The 23,459-nt window shown below is 36.7% G+C and overlaps 1 protein-coding gene across 1 annotated transcript in view; it reads left to right on the top strand.

The window, feature by feature from the left end:
• The window catches only part of RFX3 (regulatory factor X3), a 55,652-nt gene that overhangs the window by 29,547 nt on the left and 2,646 nt on the right, over positions 1-23,459 (top strand). Inside the window, exons 5-14 of the mRNA XM_059833818.1 lie at positions 631-812; positions 1,368-1,487; positions 8,024-8,145; positions 9,392-9,504; positions 11,608-11,723; positions 12,226-12,380; positions 19,226-19,323; positions 19,634-19,783; positions 21,366-21,574; positions 22,579-22,732. Coding sequence (XP_059689801.1) covers positions 631-812; positions 1,368-1,487; positions 8,024-8,145; positions 9,392-9,504; positions 11,608-11,723; positions 12,226-12,380; positions 19,226-19,323; positions 19,634-19,783; positions 21,366-21,574; positions 22,579-22,732 — 1,419 coding nt within the window. The remainder of the gene's footprint in view (positions 1-630; positions 813-1,367; positions 1,488-8,023; positions 8,146-9,391; positions 9,505-11,607; positions 11,724-12,225; positions 12,381-19,225; positions 19,324-19,633; positions 19,784-21,365; positions 21,575-22,578; positions 22,733-23,459) is intronic.

The following is a 23,459-nucleotide window of genomic DNA, read 5'->3' as shown; positions in this document are numbered from 1 at the left end:
TCATTCTCTTCCTCCTGGAAGTCAAAGCCAAACAGGCTACAACTGAAAGAGATCGTACCCCCAATGCTTTATAGATGTACCAGTTATTTTCAGTGTTAACTAGGTTGCTCTGACTTACACGCAATAGCTTTTTTTCTGTTATGTATCTGTGAGTGAAAAATATCCTATTTGCTTAAGTGCCATCATGTTTTTTAACATCAGGCAAAGAAAAACAGTATAATATTCTAGGTTTACAAATACATTAACTAACTATTGTTAGTCCAAGGAGTTTGGGTTTTGCAGTTTATGTGAATTACGTTCATGATTACTTTATTTCTTTGCAGTACTAGCAGTTTGTCTCCAAAGCATAGATTCCTTTATCAAGTATTGGTGTATGGTACTGCATCAAAAATATTTTAAGAAGTGGATACTGATCTGAGGTCACAAGTGCAATGAGTTCTGCTATTTCCTGGTAAAGCTGAAGATCCTAAAGCACTATGGTATAGCTAGCATTTAAGGAATCACTAAAAAAGGAAGTAATTGTTTAATAGATCTGAACAGTGGTTTCAAAACTGCTGTAAGTTAATGTTGTATGGCTAAGATTTTTAATAAAGTAATAATGATTTTTTTTCTGTTTTGTATGTGATTTAGCTTCAGTGGCTTTTAGACAACTATGAAACTGCAGAAGGAGTGAGCCTTCCAAGAAGTACCCTTTACAACCATTACTTACGACATTGTCAGGAACATAAGTTGGATCCGGTCAATGCTGCTTCCTTTGGAAAACTCATACGGTCAATCTTCATGGGATTACGGACCAGAAGACTCGGAACTAGGTTTGTGTTAATGAAATCCTGAACTATAATAGAAAATACAAGTAATAATTATGAGTAGGAAAATTGTCTGCTAGTCAAAAAATAAATAAAACCTCTATTTAAATATTACATGGTTTTCTGTCAGTTCTGTCTCTTAAACAGTTTTATGCTTTTCCAGATGTTACTATGCTTTTACTTCTCCTGTTTTTGACTGTTTATGTGTTTACATTTTGATAAATACACTGCAGATTTTTATCCGTACAAATAAAATGTGGCTTGTTGTTTAAAAATTACTAAGAATTATGTTTCTCCATAACTAGATAAGTTGTATTTATTTGCATTTTATTTTCCTTACTCAAGTAGATTACAAGTTAAAAGGCTGGATAGTATTTTTTTAAGGGAGTGAATTAATTTCACAAAGGTGGTAAAATGACACCCATGTAAAACAGGTATGACAAGAAAGTCAGGCCTGATTTGTGAGTATTATTTTCCAGACAATGTAAATTGTAAGGTAAATGTAATGTAGATGCATAAAACTAGTGTTACTGTTCTTTTAATTCTTGCTCTTTCATAAAGGGGGAACTCAAAATATCATTACTATGGGATTCGTGTCAAGCCAGACTCTCCTCTTAATCGACTACAAGAGGACATGCAATATATGGCTATGAGACAACAGCCCATGCAGCAGAAACAGAGGTAAAGTGTGAAATGAACATGAATACCTACTATTATTTCTAGTTCATAAAGCCTTACTTTTCCTTACATGGAACACTTGAAATTCTCATGCAACTTTTGTTCAGCTTCTCTGCTGTGAAAAACAGAAGTCTGCAAGATATCTAATTGATATCACTGAAGTTAGGTATCAATCAACATGAAAGAACATTTAGCTAGAAACTGTAATAAATTTGCAAAAAGTAATAATAATAAAGTGAGATATGATATGAACAGACTCTTCTTAACTATCTTGAGTTCTTATCCCACAAGCTGAAGAAAAGCAGTAACAGCTTGAATTTCAAATTTTGCTCTTTGTTTTCATTACTCTATCATTTATAGCTACTTTTAAGAGAGCTTATGATTAAGTTCAGTTTGGTGTTTATTTCCTCTCCCTGTGAAGAATTAATGTGACCATAATGGTTTGCCTGTAAGTTGATTTAAGTATTTTCCCTCAGCATCTGTTGTTCCTGAGGATCCTGTGAAAGCTCAGAAGTATTTGAAAGCAGTGGCACAGTGACCACAAAGAGCTATGCTGTTGGTGAGAGAATGTGTGAACATGCATATGAAAAACTATCTTGAACAGAAAATTTGGGGAAAAAAATGGAAATCAGTACATTTCTTTGAAATGAATCTTTATTTGACTGTTGTCACTAGCCTCCCATATTACCCTACAGTGAAATACCTATGATGCATAATTTCATGAAACTCAGAGGTAGAACAGCAGCGTATCAAGCAAGACATCTTTAGAGATAGTACCCCAAAGCAATCCAGTTGAATGAACAGTTTGGTATAGTGTACTAAGCATATTTTGTGGCCTCAAACACAATTGGGATATCAAAAACACAACTTCAAACTTTAACTTCAAACACAGGTATCACTTTAATATGAAATTATTTTACTATCACTTCCAGAAGTGGTTTCAGCACTAAATACGTATTCATGGTAAGATACATGGCCTTAACTATCTTGTGCTGGGCATAATACGGAAGCATGAGATACCTGCCAACATGATCATGTAGGAGATTCTTGTTACAAAATTCATCACAGGATTATATGGTAAAAAAAGTTGGTATTTACAAAATCTCCAAGCAAGATTATTTTACCGACTCAAGCTCACTCACTGACAGATTTCATTCACTTACACTTAAAATCACATGTATGCACCAAGACATATGCATATGCCACAATGGTCTAACTAGAATTGTTTCGATTAAATCGTTTCTGGAGAAGTTATGCCAGTTATCTAATCGTCATCACCTGTCTTGTCGTCTTCTTGACTCACAATGACAAACTGATTTTGAACTTGCATTATATAACTCTTAGGAGTGGATACTACTTTTCTTTATTATTTGCTTTATTATTTTGTTTAACACCACCATATGTCTTATGTAGTTCCCTTATTTTCCTTACCTAGGTATGTTTGGTGGCATTTTCTTAACATTATCTTCATGTCAGTTTGTTCCCTGATTATATTTGAATGAAATCACACATATGGCATTGTGTACTGAATGAAATTACACATATGGCAGTTAGTGCATTCATTTCCTTTAACCCATGTTTTGCATGTGCACACACATACACGCACAAGCATGCTCCCATTCATACTCAATTCATATCAATCTTAAGCTCTGCTGCAAGAATCTGCAAAGATATTGATGAAGGATGGGAACAAGGCACTGGACAATTATGCTGAATAGGCAGCTGTTACCTGAAAAATACTGTGCTGTAGTAGAAAAGTGGGCTATGCATTATCTTCAGTTGAGACTAGCAATAAGATGGAGGAGAATATGAAAAGAAGTGGAAGCCTTTATCACCTATCTGCAATACTGACTGCAGAAAAGAACACCATGTTATAGTATCTTAACAAAACAATGGCTTTGTTATTAAATCCTTAAAAGTAGCTGTCCCAATATAACTTCCTAGATGAAGCTTTATCTCTTTGCTCAGGAACTTGCGTTACTTACCTTCTTGTCTTTTAAGAAAAAAGACAGGCTGATCTCTTTATGCTCTTGAAATCCTGTGATGTCCAGTTAGGTACCCTAGAAATTGAAACGTTCATATAATCCTACTGGTGTACTATTCATACAAAGTAGTTCTGAGGATCTTTGTTCATCCCTTAGTTCAGAGTACACAGATCTCAGTAAAATATTTTCTGTCTTTCCAAAGTCCTAGCATACTAAATAAATAAAATGCAGAGATCAAGGAGCTAGCTAGACTTTGACAGTTGCACTGTGGAAAATGTATATTGTCTCTGCTCTGCGTACCATCAAACATACTAGCAATACTGAATAGGATATAGAAATTTTCAGATTGAAGATGTTTATCCACAAAATACAGGAAATTTTCATTGAAAAATGGAAACGCATGAGCCACTTTAACTTAATTATTCATACTTATCTAAACCAGAAAACTGCAATTTTTTCTAATAAAACCAGGGATTTTTAAAGCCAAGTGTGATGATTCCTGAACATTTTTGTCTCATTAGAATGTGCTGATTATAATAGTAATTTTAGAAAAAGATTTAACAAATAAATTATTCCACAATCTAGCCTCTTTACTTTATTACAGTCATACTCTAGCAGGCAGCAGTCATGAGCTTTGGTCCATTCTTCTCTCTTTGTAGCCTTACTTTTTAATTTTAGGGTAGTCTTTGGTTGTACAATGTCAAGCTTTATTCCGCATTCTTGAAATAAAAATGTGTGTATATTTTGTGTGATTAATTTTAATGGAAACTGAGATGCTTGTGTTTTGTAGCCCTCAGAAGCTAGGGTTTTAGGGGAAAAAAGAAATGCTAAATTTAAAAATGGCTTGACTTAAAACTTTTTTTAAAGCATCTGAGTTTCTTCAGTTTTCCTACAGTTAACAGCTTTAGTATGTGTTGGCTGTGGTGTTGCAAGCTGTTTGAAACAACTTTTGCTTTCTGCTGATTTTAAAAGCTGATTTTTTTTTTCCACTAGTAGCATCAATGGCAGCATTTTATTTGCATGCAGTAGTAAAATGCTTTAACATACTTTACACATTGTTATGCATATGATCACCATTTTGTTACATAGTTTGGTACATTAACTCACTTCTCACAGATGTCAGTGAACGCCTAGTGATAAATCAAAGTAATAGATTTAAAATAAAAATAAAATAGAAGTGAATCCTTAGAGTTTAGTTCTGTTTCTTTCTAGAACCCCTATAGTTTGTTTTTTAGCAAGCCAGAAGGATAGAAACATAGACTCATAGAATGGTTTGGGTTGGAAGGGACCTTAAAGATCGTCTAGTTCCAACCCCCCTGCCGTGAGCAGGGACACCTTCCACTAGACCAGGTTGCTCAAAGCCCCATCCAGCCTGGTCTTGAACACTGCCAGGGTTGGGGCACCCACAACTTCTCTGGGCAACCTGTTCCAGTGCCTCACCACCCTCAAGGTAAAGAATTTCTTCCTTATGTCTAATCTAAATCTACCCTCTTTCAGTTTAAAGCCATGAACCCCTTGTCCTATCAGTACATGCCCTTGAAAAAATTCCCTCTCCAGGTTTCTTGTAGGCCCCTTCAGGTACTGGAAGGCTGCTATAAGGTCTTCCCGGAGCCTTCTCTTCTCCAGGCTGAACAACCCCAACTCTCTCAGCCTGTCTTCATAGGAGAGGTGCTCCAGCCCTCAGATCATTTTCGTGGCCCTCCTCTGGACTCGCTCCAACAGGTTCATGCCGTACTTATGTTGGGACCCCCAAAGCTGAACACAGTACTCACTTTAAAACCTTGGTTTTTAAGAAAAAACTGAATATTATAAATTGCATAAGAGCATGAGTTGGATTTTTCAGAAAAATACTATATTCTAAGACTTAGAGTAAAATCCAGATAGTGGTGCATGGCAACAGTACAAGAGAACAACAAAATCTGCAGAAAATTTCACTGAAAAAGCTGCTATCTATTTTTTGTCTGTCTTGTGACTTAGTCAATCCATTTTAGCTTTTCATAGTTTTGATAGTTTTCAACTTGTTTCGTTTTCCTACCAATTTCATATGTGCATTTCAAACCAAGCAGGCATTTTTATTATACTTTCCCTTTTTTCTTTTTCTTATTAATGAATATGAATTGTTTGCTGCACATGAATTTTAGTCAGGAAGTTTTTAATCTGGTCTGCACTGAGAGAGGAAGTTTCTCTTAATGAAGTTATGTCACAGATAGACTATGAAAGTCAGTGAAGTGGTATTCTAAATTAACTGTAAAGTGAGACCAGTGTATCATTCAGTGTCATTTCTAAATTAGCTGATTCCATGTTCTGATTTCAGTGGTTTGGGGTTTTTTTTATTTTCATAGCATTGCATAAATTGAGAAAATGTCTGTTGTTAACTAGAGACTTTGCAAACTTTTACTGTGTTTATGCTAACCTATATAAAATTCAAACCGTGTCCTTTCTGGGTCAAGTATCGTTAGAAAGCTGTAATATTCACTTAAGGTCTGTTATTATTTTCTGCTCCCAGTCTCCTAGCACCTAGTAATTTAAAAGAAAAGGAAAGGGTGAAAGATGAAATAAGGTGTAGGTTAGTAGTGAGTAAAACAGGGAAATAGAGTTGCAGTCTGGATAATTTTAGAAAATATAACTCTTACCATGCACCAAAAATGGCTTGAATTTAACTAAAGAATTCTGGAGAGCTCTTTGATGTCTAAACTGCCAAAGCTCTACTTGTACATAAAAGACAGCAGATCTAAAATTGCTAACCACTATCTGCTTATGTTTCATGTGAAGACCCTGGAAAAGGATTTTTTTCTTTTTTTTCATTCTTTGTTTTATTTTGCAAGTGATTTTCTAATGTTGTTGAAACTGGCTAACTCCTGTGATGAGTTACCTGTCAGAGTGCCAGAATTAAGAATTTTGCCAAGCATATTTTGTATAAAGCACAGTGGAGTAAGTAGGTTGATAATCCTGATTCCTAGCACCAAAGGATTAAGTTGGTTTTTATACTTTAATTAAAAGGGGTTTTGCACAACTGAAAAACTCTTAGAGGAGTGTTATTTTTATGTATTCAAAACATTTTGAATCCTATTTCAGGAGCTGAAGGTTCAGTAAAATAATACATTTTGCAGAAAGTAATGGAACTGTCTTAAAGTATAGATTTAGATTTACAAATATTTCCAGCAGTTGATCTTCTGCCTGGTATTTGTAGTTATAATGTATGATGAGAGAGAAGTTAAGAATTCTTCCCAGATGAACTGCCTGGATTGCACATAGGGTTATCAAGTAATAACAAGCTCATCCAGAAGAGTTCAGTGCTACTGTGATACCAGAGATGAAATTTTGTTCTTTATTAGGAGTTTCACTATTGTCTTCAACAGGCATAGGATTTTACACTGGACTATTACAGAAAGTGAAACTTGATATAAATGTCGTAGAGATAGGATAGGTATAGGTATCTTCTTTTTTCCCAAGCATTGAAATTCCTGAAGTTATAAAAGTATTTGTTCATTAGGGCAGGAGTCTTTCTGTTGAAAAGTATACTTTCTTTCTGTCTTTTGTTATTGTGTATTTGGATTCATGTCAAGAATGCCTAGAATATTGAATGGATGGTTTGCATGGGAACTTCCATTTAAAGTAAAATCTCAGTAATTACATGAGGTAATGCTGGTTTATGTTTACTGAAACAAAATTAAATGTTCCAGACTGATTGAAATGCTTCTCAAAGTAATGAATCGAGAGTGGAATTTCTTGTCACATTTCTGAAGTTAGCATGGAGTTTTACAGTCTGCACAACAATTCCAATATGAGTGATCATTAAAACACACTTTATTTAGCTTTGAGGTTTCTCTTATTTTCTTTTCCAGTGGCTAAAATTCTTTTTCAAAAGTGCAAAGCATCCAAGGTGTTACCATTAAGACCTGGGATAGAGTAAATTCTCAGTTGTGTGGGAAGTGACAGGCATGATCTTCAGCCTGTCAGATTGATTGTCGAGAGACAACATTTGACCGTCCAAACCAGCATTCCCATTTGTGTCACTGTGATTTTTTTTGTCCTTTATAAAAGATTCTGAGAATTGACTAGTGAAGAGTTTATGTTTCCAAGTAGCTTTCTCAGGTGTTCTATGCCTATGATAGAAGTTTGTTGGATTTGAAAACTCTTTCACTATCCTCAGACAGTAGTGTTGTTTTTTTCTTAAGGTAATGAAACATTATTTTTTAATTACATAATTATTGGGAAGTCAGGCTATTTGGAAAGGGGAAAGATTCGCTTCCTTTTGGTGTAAATTACTTGGTCTTACGGTGTGATGTTCCTAAGCTAAATTCCACAAGAAATTGATAGTGGTGCTCTAGTGTCACCTTTATGAATTCTGCAATGCATTGTTAATGCTCTAGCTTTCCTTAGTAATTGTTTCTTTTGTTATTTACAAAATTAATAAAAATGTGTAAATTCTTTCATTGCTTTTCCTTAAAATTTTATTTTGAGATGGAGAAATGAGAGTGAACATGGATTGTATGATGTTTTGTTATGAAGAAGTGAACAGGAAGAATAATTTTGTACTTGGTATTTTTGTAGGTATAAGCCTATGCAGAAAGTGGATGGAGTTGCAGATGGCTTCACAGGAAGTGGTCAACAGACAGGCACATCTGTTGAACAAACTGTAATTGCTCAAAGTCAACATCATCAACAGTTTTTAGGTATGAAAGCAGGTTTTATGCTGCTGTATAAATAAGTAAGATGAACTTCATTGTCACTGTGAATATAAAGTCACACAAGTACAGTAGTTGCTTCTGAAGTTATAATGCCCTCTTTAGAATTCTTACTCACAACAGAACAAAAAGGCACTTAAATTACATGTTCTGTGTTGTGAGCTTTATGTAATATTTAATATGCATCATGTAAGTATAAAAGGGAAAAATATGCAAATTCTGTATTTGTGTGATATATTTAATATTATATAAATCACAATGCAGTTGCTGTGCAAAGTTTTATTAGAGGTGCATATGGAAATTCCTGTGACTGAGGTTGTTCCCTTCATGTGCATTACAGTGCAATTTATTTTCTAAAGGGGGGGCGGTGGCATTGCATTATCATTGCAGGTTAGCCATCCAGTGGCTGTTTTGAAAGTGTGCTGTAGTGTTACAAGTTGAAAGAGCCAAATAGTTTCAACTAGAAACCCAAAGTTCATGTTTAAAAATGTCCAAGTTGTGGATTTTTTGATCCAGCTAAGAATGTGTTCTCATTAATGGAAACAAATGGTAACTTAGTTATTTGTTTATGTAGAAAGACTCTTCGGCTGTGTTATTGCAGAAGGTGTAGGCTTATTTGGTTGGGATTTTCAAGCATCAAATCCTTTTGCCTAATTTCACTGTTATTGAAATCATTGTGAACATAAGGGTAGCATTAAAATGTTTTGAATCTTCTTTTCCAGGTACCTTTCAGTCCAGCATTTTTCTCTTATATCAGCTTGTCTCTTGGAAACATTTGTGAACAAATAGTAAAAGCACACATTGTCTCTACTTGAAAGGCTAGTAAATTTCAAATAAAAATGTGTATTGATTCTACTAAGCCCCATCATACCTGGCTATATAGAAACTCTTCAGTTGAACAAGAAGAAAACTATTAGAGGATTAATCTTTCATACACTGACAGCAATATTTTCCTTCATCCTGTAATATTCTGAAAACGTGTGTTAGCTTTTCTATATAGGTGTAGTATGTACATTTTTTTAATGTCTTCAAGAATAATATTTTTTTTTAATTAAAAAATGCTGGCTGAATTTGTTTACAATTTTAACATACAAAAGGTATGAAAGACTTTTTTCTTTGAAATTTATGACCTTTTGGAATTTATTTCTTTGTATTATCCTTAAATTTTTTTCTTAATCATACTGTAACTGTCACTGTTCACAATAGCACTTTCATTATGTTGTCATGGAAACAGATGCATCTCGAGTACTTCCCGAGTTTGGAGAAGTTGAAATATCTTCTCTACCAGATGGTACTACCTTTGAGGACATCAAATCACTGCAGAGTCTTTATCGAGAGCACTGTGAGGTATTGCCTATAAACCATTTATTTTTTAAAGTTCATGACTTCTAGTGAAGATCAGTACAAGACAGTAATGCCAAATGTACTGCAGCCATGTTAATGGTATGTGACTTTCTCCCACGGTATTTTGCTTATTTCATTAGAAAGGACATTAGTAGAAAGGTTTTTCTGGAGGGTCCACTTTACAGGGGAAGAAAGTAATGTATAATAGGCACTGAGAATGAAATCACAGAATCACTAAGGTTGGAAAAGACCTGTAAGATCATCAAGGCCAACCATCAACCCAACACCACCATGCCCACTAAACCGTGTCCCACAATGCCATGTCCACACGTTCCTTGAATACCTCCAGGGAGGCTGACTCTACCACTTCCCTGGGCAGCTTATTCCAGTGTTTCACCACTCTCTCAGTAAAGAAATTTTTCCTAATATCGAGTCTAAACCTCCCCTGGCGCAACTTGAAGCCATTTCCTCTTGTCCTGTCACTCGTCACTTGGGAGAAGAGACCCAACACCCACCTCTCTGCAACCCCCTTTCAGGTAGTTGTAGAGAGCGATAAGGTCTCCCCTCAGCCTCCTCTTCTCCACACTGAACAACCCCAGTTCCCTCAGCTGCTCCTCATAAGATTTGTGCTCCAGACCTCTCACCAGCTTCGTCATCCTTCTTTGGACATGCTCCAGCACCTCCATGTCCTTCTTGTAGTGAGGGGACCAAAACTGAACATAGTATTCGAGGTGCGGCCTCACCAGCGCTGAGTACAGAGGGTTAAAAAAAAAAAAAAGTATGGCTAAGGTTGGAATACACAGTGCTTTTTAGGACTTAAAGCTAAAGGATTTTTCATTAAGAGTAAACGTTATTTTTCCTATCTGCCATGTCTCTGGGTTGGTTTTTTTTTTTCATTTTATGTCATCATCTCCACTCATGACAATGTTAAAGAATAGGTAAGAAACACCAATGGATAGGTTCAGAATAAAAGCATTCAGTAGAGCTGGAAACTCTGTTCCCTTTACGTTAAGAAGTAGTAGTAGTAGTAGAGCTTTTGTTAGAAAGTGGGATATAAACAGATAACTATAAGTTAAGAAATTAGGCTTCTATATTAATGCAGTTAACGTAGCCAACTAAAATGGAAACCTCATGGGACTATTGCCTTCTGCCTGTCCTTGCTGCTCAAAAAGGTATGATCACAGTATAAAATTTCTGCAAAGTTTTCCAGTATGATGGTATACTGGTTTTGATCTTACATTCCTATCATACATAAAACTCTCACAAAAGGAAGGGAAATCAATCATGGTATTAAGGAATATCAATGTCCTTCTTGTAGTGAGGGGCCCAAAACTGAACACAGGATTTGAGGTGCGGCCTCACCAGCGCCGAGTACAGGGGCATGATCACCTCCCTGCTCCTGCTGGCCACACTATTTCTGATACAGGCCAGGATGCTGTTGGCCTTCTTGGCCACCTGGGCACACTGCTGGCTCATATTCAGCCGGCTGTCAATCAACAGCCCCAGATCCTTTTCCGACGGGCAGAAATGTAGTTATGTGTATGTTTTCAGAATGTTAGAGAAACTAGACTTCAGATTGTACGCGCAGATCATTGGTTTAGTCAATAGGAAATGTAAACCAGGTTAAATTAGGATTTATTTTATTTTTACATTAAAAGCAGTAATTTTTTTCTCATTTTATAGAAACATTGAGACATTTAAGCCACTTTTGATATTGAACAATATGTCTTTTAAAATTATTTTTGAAGGCACTTTCAAACTTATACTGAATTATGAAAATTAATAAAATGGCAGGATTCCTTTGTGTTTGCAGTAGCATTAAATATTTTCTTTCTGTGAATTCCTCTGATATGTTTACATAGGCCATGCTCATTTCGGGAGGCTTCCATACTTGTGCACTGGGTTTTACTCAAGTCTCTGGCACATAGTGCTGGATAATTTATGGATATCAAAGGTACTAAACCCATTATTATTTATAACTTGAGAAATGAAGTTTGCCCTCACTCCACTACATGATGAAGGAAAAAAAGTTATAGATCTAGTTGGAGTTGAGAGTGGGGGGAAGCTGGGTAGAAGACATTCTGTACTTGTGTTTTATTTTCTCAGGCAATACTAGATGTGGTTGTGAATCTTCAATTCAGCCTGATAGAAAAACTGTGGCAAACCTTCTGGCGCTATTCTCCATCTGCTCCACCTGACGGCACTACTATTACTGAACCAAGGTCAGTAAATGTTTCTCTTCATTTACTGCTTCTCTTGATAATATAATACAAGTGCCAGATAAAAAAAATCTTACTGGTTATACCTGCAGAGTAATAATTTTTTTTCATACACTAATTTTTCAAATTAAATTTATGTTGTCTGGCATTTTTGTATAGTCTGGGTGTGTGGAAACGTCTTGAAACAATTGTGTCGCCCATTGTTTTTTCTTTGCTTGGACAACTACAGTAAAGGTGTCTTTTCCCAATATTCTAACCAGTTCCTTTAAACCAAAAGGATCATTCATACCTCTGCATAATTTATGAGGTGTTGCAGAACTATGGAGGCATTTTCTAAATCCGTTTCCATGTGACGCAACGTGTAAGGAAGTTCTGTTGGGTGTAGTTGAGACATGTATGAAATAATAATGTATGTTATAAAATAATACATTTTAACACCCATTGCAGATTTTACCTGCTGTAAATGCACTGTCATTTATTTGTTTGCTGCATTTTTTCACACCAGCAATCTGAGTGAAATAGAAAGTCGACTTCCAAAAGCAAAGCTGATTACTCTGTGCAAGAATGAGTCTATTCTGAAATGGATGTGTAACTGTGACCATGTGATGTACCAGGCTTTGGTGGAGATTCTCATTCCTGACGTCCTTAGACCTATTCCTAGTAAGTTGAATACCTGAAGCATTTTGTAAGGATTTTTGTGCATGCATGTGTATGGTGGTGGTGGTCTTGTGCCTCACAGGGTAGTTTTAGGAATGTTTGAAAGTTAGGAAAGTATTGTGTATAATTTATCCTTAATTTTGCTGTGTAGAAAGTTGTGCTGAGAGTTGATGTATGCTTTGTATTTTAAAAGTAACCGAGGATTTGAATGCAGTTGGAAGATCTAGTTTTCAGGTACAGCTTTATATTAAAGGTACTGCTTTCTTTGTGTGTTATATTTTTAGATAAAAATGTTTTCCTTTTACCCTGAATCTAGACTACCTGATAGACTTAGACATAAGTCCTGTGGCCCTGAGCCAATGTGCACTAATGTCAGTCAGTCCTTCCACTAAATTCAGTAGGTTTTAGTTTAAACTTCACATATTAATCTTTGATTAGTCTGAAAAAAAGTGTATGAACTTCGTGATTCCATTTTTGAACAGTTAGTATTTTGTTTCTTATGGGTGGCTGCTGAAATCAATTTTAATGACTGTTACGGCAATGAAAAATTAACTCAGAAGTTTCTAGTCCAACTTATTATTCCAATCTACTGTTGTTTCTGTCGTATATCCTGCATGAAAGAGTCAGTAACTGTCCAGCCATTCAACCATGACCAGGAATACAGCTTTCTTTTCAAAGTTAATTTTACTAGAATCTATCATTACTCCAGTAGTGTACTTTTATGGCTATTTTTGGTAGATAATGAATTTATGTGAAGAAAGTTGAACTCCTTTATAAAGCATTTTTTGTCTTGCATATGCTGCACTAAATATTATAAAGAAATCATGTTAGCAACCGCTATAAACCTCATAACTCCTACATATTATATCCTTTCTGTGAAAAAACAGTAGTCACTTTACAAAGCTGGATTAATATTTTTTAAAAAATTAGGGCCTTAAGTAGCTTTGCAGCTAACAAAGCTGTTTTGCATGCTGTGAACACCTCTTCTGCTATAGTGACTCCAGCAGTAATAAGCACTCCATAAGAATATTTGCAGGTACTGCCTTGCGGAAAAGTTTTATTGACTTGTTGTTTGTCAGTGAAATAAAATTAGGTTTTAGTAAATTACGTATGACAGAAAAAAATTTTGGACCTGGAAATGTATAAAATTTGAAGGTCAACCATTTACAAAGGCATTTTTACCCTTTTTTTTTAAGGAAAGAGTAAGTTCTTGGTAGAAATGGACATAATTTATCATCTATGTAGCAGAAAAAAGGAAAAATGTTTTCTCAAATACATGCAATTATTGACAACCATTACTTGTATAAAATATTTTGCATTGGTTTATATTTGATATTTTACTTTTATATCTAATGCCAATGCAAGTAGGTAGGATATCAATTCTAGAGTAATATAGTAATATTACTATATTAGACAGACAATGGAACAGACAATGATAAAAGAGCCCACAACTTTAGTTAAAACTTTTAATAGGTTGAATTAAAACTCTCTCTTCCAAAAGCACATTATTTTCTGAATAAAAAGGTGGTGCAGACATGGGTTTTCATCAACCTGCTTTTTGCCTTGCTTTTCAATTCCTTTTTCTGCACAGCCTGGCAGTCACAGAATCACAGAATGATAGGGGTTGGAAGGGGCCTCTGGAGACCATCTAGTCCAACCCCCCGCTAGAGCAGGTTCACCTAGAGCAGATTGCACAGGAATACGTCCAGGCGAGTTTTGAATATCTCCAGAGGAGACTCCACAACCTCTCGGGGCAGCCTGTTCCAGTGCTCTGCCACCCTCAAAGTAAAGAAGTTCCTCATGTTTAGATGGAACTTCCTAAGATCAAGTTTGTGCCTGTTACCTCTTGTCCTGTCACTGGGCACCACTGAAAAAAGACTGGCCCCATCCTCCTGGCACCCACCCCTTAAGTATTTAGAAGCATTAATAAGATCCCCCCTCAGTCTTCTCTTCTCCAGACTAAAAAGACCCAAGGCCCTCAGCCTTTCCTCATAAGAAAGATGTTCCAGTCCCCTAATCATCTTTGTAGCCCTTTGCTGTAACCCTCTGCAGCAGTTCCCTGTCCTTCTTGAACCGGGGAGACCAGAACTGGAAACAGAACTCCAGATGCAGCCTCACCAGGGCAGAGTAGAGGGGGAGGATAACCTCCCTCGACCTGCTAGCCACACTCTTCTTGAGGCACCATTGAGACGCCATTGGCCTTCTTGGCCACAAGGGCACATTGCTGGCTCATGGTCATTCTGTTGTCCATCAAGACTCCCAGGTCCCTTTCCACAGAGCTGGTTTCCAGCAGGTCAGCCCCTAACCTGTACTGATGTGTGGGGTTATTCCTCCCCAGGTGCAGTACCCTACACTTGCCTCTGTTGAATTTCATAAGGTTCCTCTCTGCCCAACTCTCCAGCCTGTCCAGGTCACGCTGAATGGTAGCACAGCCTTCCGGTGTGTCCGCCACTCCTCCCAGTTTTGTCATGAGCAAACTTGCTGAGGGCACACTCTATTCCTTCATCCAGGTCATCAGTGAATATACTGAACAGGACTGGACCCAGTACTGACCCCTGGGGAACACCACTTGTTACAGTCCTCCAACTAGACTCTGTGCCACTAATCACAACCCTCTGAGCTCTATCAGCCAGTTTTCAATCCACCCCACTGTACATTCATCTAACCCGCACTTCCTAAGCTTGCCTATGAGGATGATGTGGAAGACAGTGTCAAAAGCCTTGCTGAAGTCAAGGTAGACGACATCCGCTGCCCTCCCCTCATCTATCCATGCAGTCATGCCATCATAGAAGGCTATCAGATTGGTCAGACATGACTTCCCCTTGGTGAATCCATGTTGACTGCTTCTGATAACCTTCTTTTCCTCCAGATGCTTTGAGGTGATGCCCAGAATGAGCTGTTGCATCATCTTTGCAGGGATGGAGGTGAGGCTGACTGGCCTGTAGTTTCCTGGCTCTTCCTTCTTGCCCTTTTTGAAGACTGGAGTGACATTGGCTTTCCTCCAGTCCTCAGGCACCTCGCCTGTTCTTCGGGAGCTTTCAAAGATGATGGAGAGTGGCCAAAAAATTTTTGACATGCCTTGCCAGGTTTAATTCCAAGGAGGCCTTGGCTTTCCTCGTTTCATCCCTGCATACTCCAACATCATTCTTGTAATCTTCCCAAGTGGTCAGTCCCCTCTTCCACATACTGGAAACTTCCTTCTTCCACTTGAGCTTTTTCAGAAGCTCCCTGCTCAACCATGCAGGTCTCCTGCTTCCCTTGCCTGATTTCTTGCTCTTAGGGATACACTGGTCCTGAGCTTGGAGGAAGTGGGACTGGAATATCACCCAGCTCTCTTGAGCCCCCCTACCCTCTAGAGCCCTAATCCATGGGATTTCTCCAAGCAGTTCCTTGAGGAGATCAAAGTTAGCCCTCCTGAAGTCCAAGGTTGCAGTCCTACTTGTTGTGTTGTGCATACTGCACATGATCCTAAACTCTATCTTCTCATGATCGCTACAGCCAAGGCTGCCCCCAACCTTAATGTCCTCCACCAGTCCCTCTTTGTTTGTCAGTACTAGGTCCAGTAGTACACCTCTCCTTGTTGGCTCCTCCACCACCTGAGTCAAAAAGTTACCAATAATACACTAGAGGAACCTCCTGGACTGTATGTGCCTGACTGTGTGGCCTTCCCAGCAGATATCAGGGTGATTGAAGTCCCCCATGAGAACCAAGGCCTGTGATTGTGAGGCGACTCTCAGCTCTCTGTAGAAGGCCTCATCAGCTTCCCCATCCTGGTCAGGTGGCCTGTAATAAACACCCACAACAGTGTCTCCCGTATTAGCCCGCCCCTTAATCCTTATCCACAAGCTCTCAACTTGCTCTTCATCCACCCCAGGGAGAACTCGATACATTCCAGTTGCTCTCTCACATAAAGAGCAACTCCACCACCTCGCCTTGCTGGCCTATCTTTCCTGAAAAGAACATAGCCATCCATGACAGCGTTTCAGTGATGTGAGCTGTCCCACCATGTCTCAGTAATTGCAGTGGCCCTGCGGCCACACACAGATCTCATATTCTTTCTGTTTATTCCCCATGATGCGTGCATTGGTGTATAAGCATTTCAGGGAGGGAGTTCTGTATGTAATTTTCGCCCTTGAAGGGTGGTAGGCCTTCTGGTTCTCAGAAATACTAGCACACTGCCCCACAAGCGCTGAGGTACTACACCCAGGTGCCTCTCTAGCAAGCCCAGGTACCTCCCCGTCCCCCTTCAAACCTAGTTTAAAGCTCTCTCAGTGAGCCCTGCTAACTCTTGTCCTAGAACCCTCTTCCCCCTGTGAGATAGCCTTTTCCGGTCTCTTACCAGCAGGCCTGGTGTCTGGTAAATCAAGCCATGGTCAAAGAACCCAAAATGACCATTGAGGAAAAAATTGTTTTAACAAGTATTTTAAACTTGTCATCTAAAATGTTTAGTACCCACAGAATGAATGAATAATTTCTGTGTATAAACCAGCAAAATTCCTTTTCCTAAGCAAAGTGAAATGCTGTCCATTTGAGTCAGGAATAAAGACCATAATTATGGCAATAGACCAGGGCTATTATGTTTTAGAATGGACTTTTTGCACCTTCACAAGTGACAGAATGGACAGTAACAAACTTTCCTGTGAGTTAGTTTCTATCATAGGTGGAGAATTTATGCTAAACATATTTCCACACTGTATTACACAATTCCAAACAGATAAAAATTTAAACTACTGGAAAGAATATAAAGCCTTGGTTTTATGAGATTTGCATGTCAGAGGGTTTTCAGCTGAGAACTCAAGCTTTTTAGGTGCTTATCCAAATCAAACTTTCTGTCAGTAACTGCCATTGCAACATCATTTCATGTGTGTCTAGTAACATTTACTTTGTCTCAGGCCATTTACTTTGCACCATACTCATCATGTGATTCTTTGAAAGGGTTTTCTTGTTTTTATATGGTAGCCAGATGAACTTAAAAGAAGGCTTTGAGGATGCAGGTACTTAAGGTTTTGGTAATGGCTAGATGTGTGCTTAAGGATGGAGTATGAGAAAAATTCTGTATTTAATATGACATCTCCAAAGCTCATTAGAAATTCATGGTTGTTTTATACAATACTGCTGCCTGATTATCTACTTTAGCTATTTTATGTCTTCGGAACTTAGAATTCCTTTCATTTGCTCCTCTTTCTTCCTAGTTAAAAGCCTTTCTTAAAGCCTGAGCCGCTTTTCCATATTTATATTTAAAGGAGGTCAGCATTACAGTGATGCAAATAATTTTGTAATATATAGTTGAGTGAAAAAGTAGTAAGTTGATTAGAAATGAAAAAGCAGTAATATTTTCTGTAAATGTCTAAGTATCATTCATACAGTATTTACATTATTCTTTCCACTTTGCATTTTCTTGTTCTCTAGGTAAGAAAATGTGAGTGAATACACAGTTAATTAGTAAGTGCACAGAAATAATTTACAAAGCAGCACAAGTGAGCTAGGTGATTGACAGGATTGAAGAAAAAAGCTTGTTCATGTGGAAACCTCAAGGGGGAAAAAACCCTGTTACTATAGAGTGTTCAGCTAATACAGACACTTTGTAAGATCAAATTGTGTTCAGCTAAGCATCCAAATATGTGGTCAGTTATATAAATTACTGATATAGATTTTACTGCTTATCACTGCAGATTTGAAAACATGTGAAAAAGATGTCATGAAGAATAATTTTTTTCTTTTAGTAAATTTACTTTGCTAGTAGAAAGCTTTATTAAAAAAGGGATGATCAATAATTCAAATGGTAAAAGAGCATTTCTCAAAGATAAGTTGTATCAGCATTAATTTCTTACTCTTTCAGCCTTATAAACAATCCAGTCAACCTTTACTTGGACTGTTTCTTCTCAAATGTAGCTAAGATAGTTTGAAAATACATTTTATATACTCCTTCTAGTTTTTTCCTCTTCACTTTTTTAGTTGCATTAATTCTCTACTAGTCTTTAGAAACCTGTAGTTTTTTTCTTTTTGCCTCTTCCTTTTTGCAGCCATTGGAGCGGATGCTATTATGTCAGTGAGCAAGTGGTAGGTGTGGGAAAGCAAGGTGTCTACTACTCAGGAGATACGATCTTTTTTCCAGGCACAGTTCCTTGGGAAAATACTTCCTGTCCTCCTCCTTTGAAAAATTAAAACTTTTATTTTCAGTAGTGCAGATTGCTGTAAGGACTTCTTCAATTTCTCTATCTCTGTCAGCCACTCAGCAGTTCTGTGGGTGCTATAGTGATGAAACAAAAATGCACACAGATTCCACAGCCATTTGAATAATCTCACTTTCTGTCAGTAAAACACATTCCTGTATCTTGCTTATTGATGATATCCTTAAGCACTGTATGTTGGATTTTGTTCTTTAAAACTGAAGTAAGCGGCACCATGACATGGCTTAAGGTTACTTCAGGCTTATTTGAGGAAACTGCAGTATTCCAATAACGGGAATTTTTTTCCAGAGTTTTGCTCTTTAAAAGCAGTGCTTAGATGAAATGGAAAGCTGAAAGTTTGTGATGGAAATTTCCATCACAACAACTGCTGCAATTACTGATGTTCTTCTGTAGGAGTGCCCAAAACAATACTACTGGTCACAAACTCCTTGAAAGATTGTTAGGTGAGGAAGTCAAAACTGCTTATTAAACCAAAACTAAAATCATTATTGCATAATCTATATCTGAATGAGGCATTTCGAACCTAGACTGGATTTGTCTTCTAGTAAGTAAAAGCAGCGGACCTGAATATTGCGTACGTAAGTACTGAGGATGCAAAACATTTCAAGACAGGTACATTGCTTTCTTTTCATTCTGTTTTTATTCTTCAATGCACAGGTGCCTTGACCCAAGCCATTCGCAATTTTGCAAAAAGCCTCGAAGGTTGGCTTTCAAATGCCATGAACAATATTCCACAGAGGATGATACAAACCAAGGTAGACAAAACTGTTGCAGTATTATTCTTGCAATGGCAAACCAAGTGGGCAGTAGCATCTAAAAGCAGTAGCATTTTAACTTTAATGCTAAATTTCATGTTTAGCATCAAGCATCAAATAATGGGAGAGGAAATAACTTAGTTTTGTCAAAAAATTAGAAGGAAGACATTATTTGATCTGCTACATGGACATAATTCACATATGAGGACTCATTAATACAGAATACTAAAATGAAGGTAAAGACTCAATCTGTAGAATTAATGTACAGATAAAGAGTACAATATTTAAAAATAAATTAATTTCTTCATAGGTTGCCGCTGTAAGTGCCTTTGCCCAGACTCTGCGAAGATACACATCTCTTAATCACCTGGCTCAAGCAGCTCGTGCTGTGCTTCAAAATACTTCTCAAATCAACCAGATGCTCAATGATCTTAACCGTGTTGATTTTGCCAATGTTCAGGTAAAATGTAGCTTTAAATAACAGGTTTGGGGTTTTTTAAATAAGCATTATTTCCTCTATGATTTTGAACTTCATTGTTGGCTGTCATTATTCTATCACAAAAATGAAGTGAGAACATTTTGCTGATTCATATATGCAGTGATTCACTCCAAACGTGACAGCTTACACTTTAGGAAAGTAAGAGCTCAAAACCATTATCTGTTTCCATTTACTGTCTTGAAGTGCACATATTAGAATCCTAGAATCATTTATGTTGGAGAAGACCTTTAAGATCATCAAGTCCAAGAATTCTTCCAACTTCTATAGAAATGTACAGCAAATACATTTTTAGAATGGGTACCATGAATGATGTCTTAGTAATAGCATAAATGATTTCTTAGAATTAGATCTCGGATAGTAGCATAGCTTCTGAATGTCTCTAAAAGCTATTAAATGCACAACATAGTTTTTAGTGGAGACTGTTTCATTATTTCAAAGACAATACCATTAGTATATTTTATTTAAGTGCCTATGCTTAAGTTTACAAGATCTCCTGAGTAATTAATCAGTACAGATTAGAACTAGTTTCCAGTTAGCTATAGAATGTAAGTTTATGTTTTCACTAAGGTTAATTTCTCCACAAGTTTCTGCTCCTCTGAGGAAAATGTATTTTTTTCCTTTTGCCCAGCAAAGTGAAATGTTCCTGATTACTGGTAGTTTTATGTTTGTCTCTTTTCCTTGTGAACAGGTGTTTTAACATACTTGTTAATAATCTTAACAAAAGCCAGTCACGAGTACTTGACCAAAGATACAGTATATTAAGTATTGTAATATGTTAACATGGATACAGAGTCTTTGAATGAGGTCTTAACTTAGCACATGATGGCTTGAGTTTAAGGACATGGCTTGCAGTTAGTGAGTCTTCATTTTTGTCTCTTAGTTTCTGAATTGACCAGCTAGTCTTAATTAAACGTGCTAACACTGACTAAATTGCTTATTATTGTATGCAGAGTGTGTTTCTCCATTTCTGTCCAGTTTATGTTGTACTTTAATGTGTAATCTATTACTGCCTATAGTCAGCAAACAAACCAATTCTTGTTTACATACAAAGCTTTCTTTTATAAGATGATGTAACAGAAATTGTCATTAAGCTTAACTTTTTCAGAATGAAAGGAACCTTGCACTTGATTTCTTGCTACTTCTTTTACTACTTTAGCTCCCCATTTAACTGTTCTTCCTGCATGCCCTGCCTATAGTCCCAGAAAAAACTGACAAGTCCTGAATATTTCAGTAAAAAAATGATGAATGAGGAAAATAGAATGCTTTTTTGAAAATAAATGTGGAAAACTACAACATACTTGTATCATTTCCATTGTTTATTCCCATTTCTTATTTGATGTCTGCTCTTCCGTGTTACGCTTTTCCCACCCATTTGCTTTCAACAAAATTATGATAGACATAAAAATAAAAACTGCTCCTTAGTTTGTCTAGTAAGTGGGGTTTTGTGTCCTTTTCATCCATTGAATTGCTTAATTTTTAAGAAAGAATTACATTCTGTGCTGTGCCTTATATATTGTTAAAGAGTTGCCATGTGCTGTAACAGGAGCAGGCTTCCTGGGTGTGCCAGTGTGATGACAACATGGTTCAGAGACTAGAAACAGATTTCAAGATGACTCTTCAACAGCAGAGCACTCTGGAGCAGTGGGCTGCCTGGCTTGATAATGTAATGATGCAAGCATTGAAACCGTATGAAGGAAGACCTAGCTTTCCTAAAGCAGCACGGCAATTTCTATTAAAATGGTCTTTCTACAGGTAGTATTTAATATACTTCTAAAACATTCTAACTATTCTATTATTTGCTGAATTGGTCACTGTAGTAAAGTTGACATGTAATTTCAAACAGTGGCTCACTAAGTCATGAAAAATATGTGGGTTTTTTTTTCAGAAAATTATTGTTGTTAACTTTGAACTCAGGGCTGCTTGCACATCATCAGGGACTTAAATGATCCTTGTTTATTGTTTTAAAGGCCATGTGCAAATGAATGGAGGTAGAATTTTGTCCTGAGTTAGAAATGTACTATGAATTTTTTGGTTTTAATAACTACACAATTATTAACCTAATATTTTTAGTATTATTTATTAAAACACTGTGATATCTATGTTTATTAGATAAGGAAGACAAAACCTGTTTTTAATGTGTAAAAAGAACATTAAGACAAGCATTCCATGTTAGCTGCTTATTGAAACAGTTATCAGAGTAAACCTCGTTCTTTGAAAATTACTGTAGCAATGACTTGCTGAAGATACCAGAATTTGTCAATATAATATGTACTCATGAGCCTATCTTTTTGTAATTTTAAGTTTCAAAGTTTTGAAATCATAGCAATTAAAACCTTTGTATTAGGAAGGTGGACACAACAGATATTATTGAAGCATTAGTTTGTTTAAAATCAAGTAGTTTTCTTACCATTTTAGTTGTTTATGTTTTCAACAGAGTTTTCTTTCAAGTTAGGTTTTACACATGCTCAAGTATTGGTAGGTATGCATATATCAAACCAAAGAAAACCTGAAACCAAAACAATCTGGTTATTTCTTATGTAATGTGGTGTCCAACAATACCTTCAGAGAAAGGAGAGAAGCAAATGATATCCTTTCCTGGACACCTCTTTCCGAAGACACCATAAATCAGACATTTGTGGGTAATGTTACTTTTGAGAATATTGGTTTTGAGGCGAAATGTCTACATGGATAAGTGTTAAAATGACTATGACATGTAATACATAAATATATATATATATTTTTCTGTTTTTGAATAGCTCAATGGTGATTCGAGATTTAACCTTGCGCAGTGCTGCTAGCTTTGGCTCTTTTCATCTGATCCGCTTGCTTTACGATGAATACATGTTTTACTTAGTAGAACATCGTGTTGCTCAGGCAACAGGAGAGACACCTATTGCAGTTATGGGAGAGGTAAGATAATGTGTAAGAGACTAGATTGATAGATTTAGTGATTAATTTGGGTATGTGTCTTTGCAAATTTTTTAAACATTTATGTGGAGCTATAGGATATTCTGCAACTTAACAATAGGTTGGATTACAAATGCATACAACAGTTTCAAACTTGTTTCAAACTTGTCGATTGTCAGAGTAATAAAATCACATTGAGTTCTAACAACCAATTATTTCCAAATGAGCTTGCTCCTTTACAAATCTGCATACAGATTCATGTGCACAGTTTGAAAAATGTTTAGCAACACACAACCTTTTTCCAGTTTTTGAGAACTGAATATTTTATGTGAAAATAAACAGAGTAATAGGAAAGTATTGCTACATGGATCTGTTTGCACATGTTTTGAATTCCCACATAAATATTAACACAAGTGAGCTGAGTACCCCCATTGACTTGAGAAGGATGGCTTACATGCAAAATTTTGGCTTGTACAGTACTGTTCACATACATGTAATGAAACCAGCACAGACATACATAGAGGTTTGCAACACAGTTGATTTTCATACATGTGTTTCAGAGATTCTTGGTTTAACAAAAAGAACAAGAGTCTCAATTCATAACCAGTTTTTTGTACTCATTTATGGCATCTGCAAGGCAAAGTTTATTTCATTCCTCTTTTTTCCAGTAGTTCATCTAACCTTTTGTTTTGAGTGAGACGGTGACAAATGCATGAATTGTCATTAAAGA

This window comes from Gavia stellata, chromosome Z (genome assembly GCF_030936135.1).
Source record: "Gavia stellata isolate bGavSte3 chromosome Z, bGavSte3.hap2, whole genome shotgun sequence".
NCBI lineage: Eukaryota > Metazoa > Chordata > Aves > Gaviiformes > Gaviidae > Gavia > Gavia stellata.
This window is presented reverse-complemented; position numbering and strand designations above follow the sequence as displayed.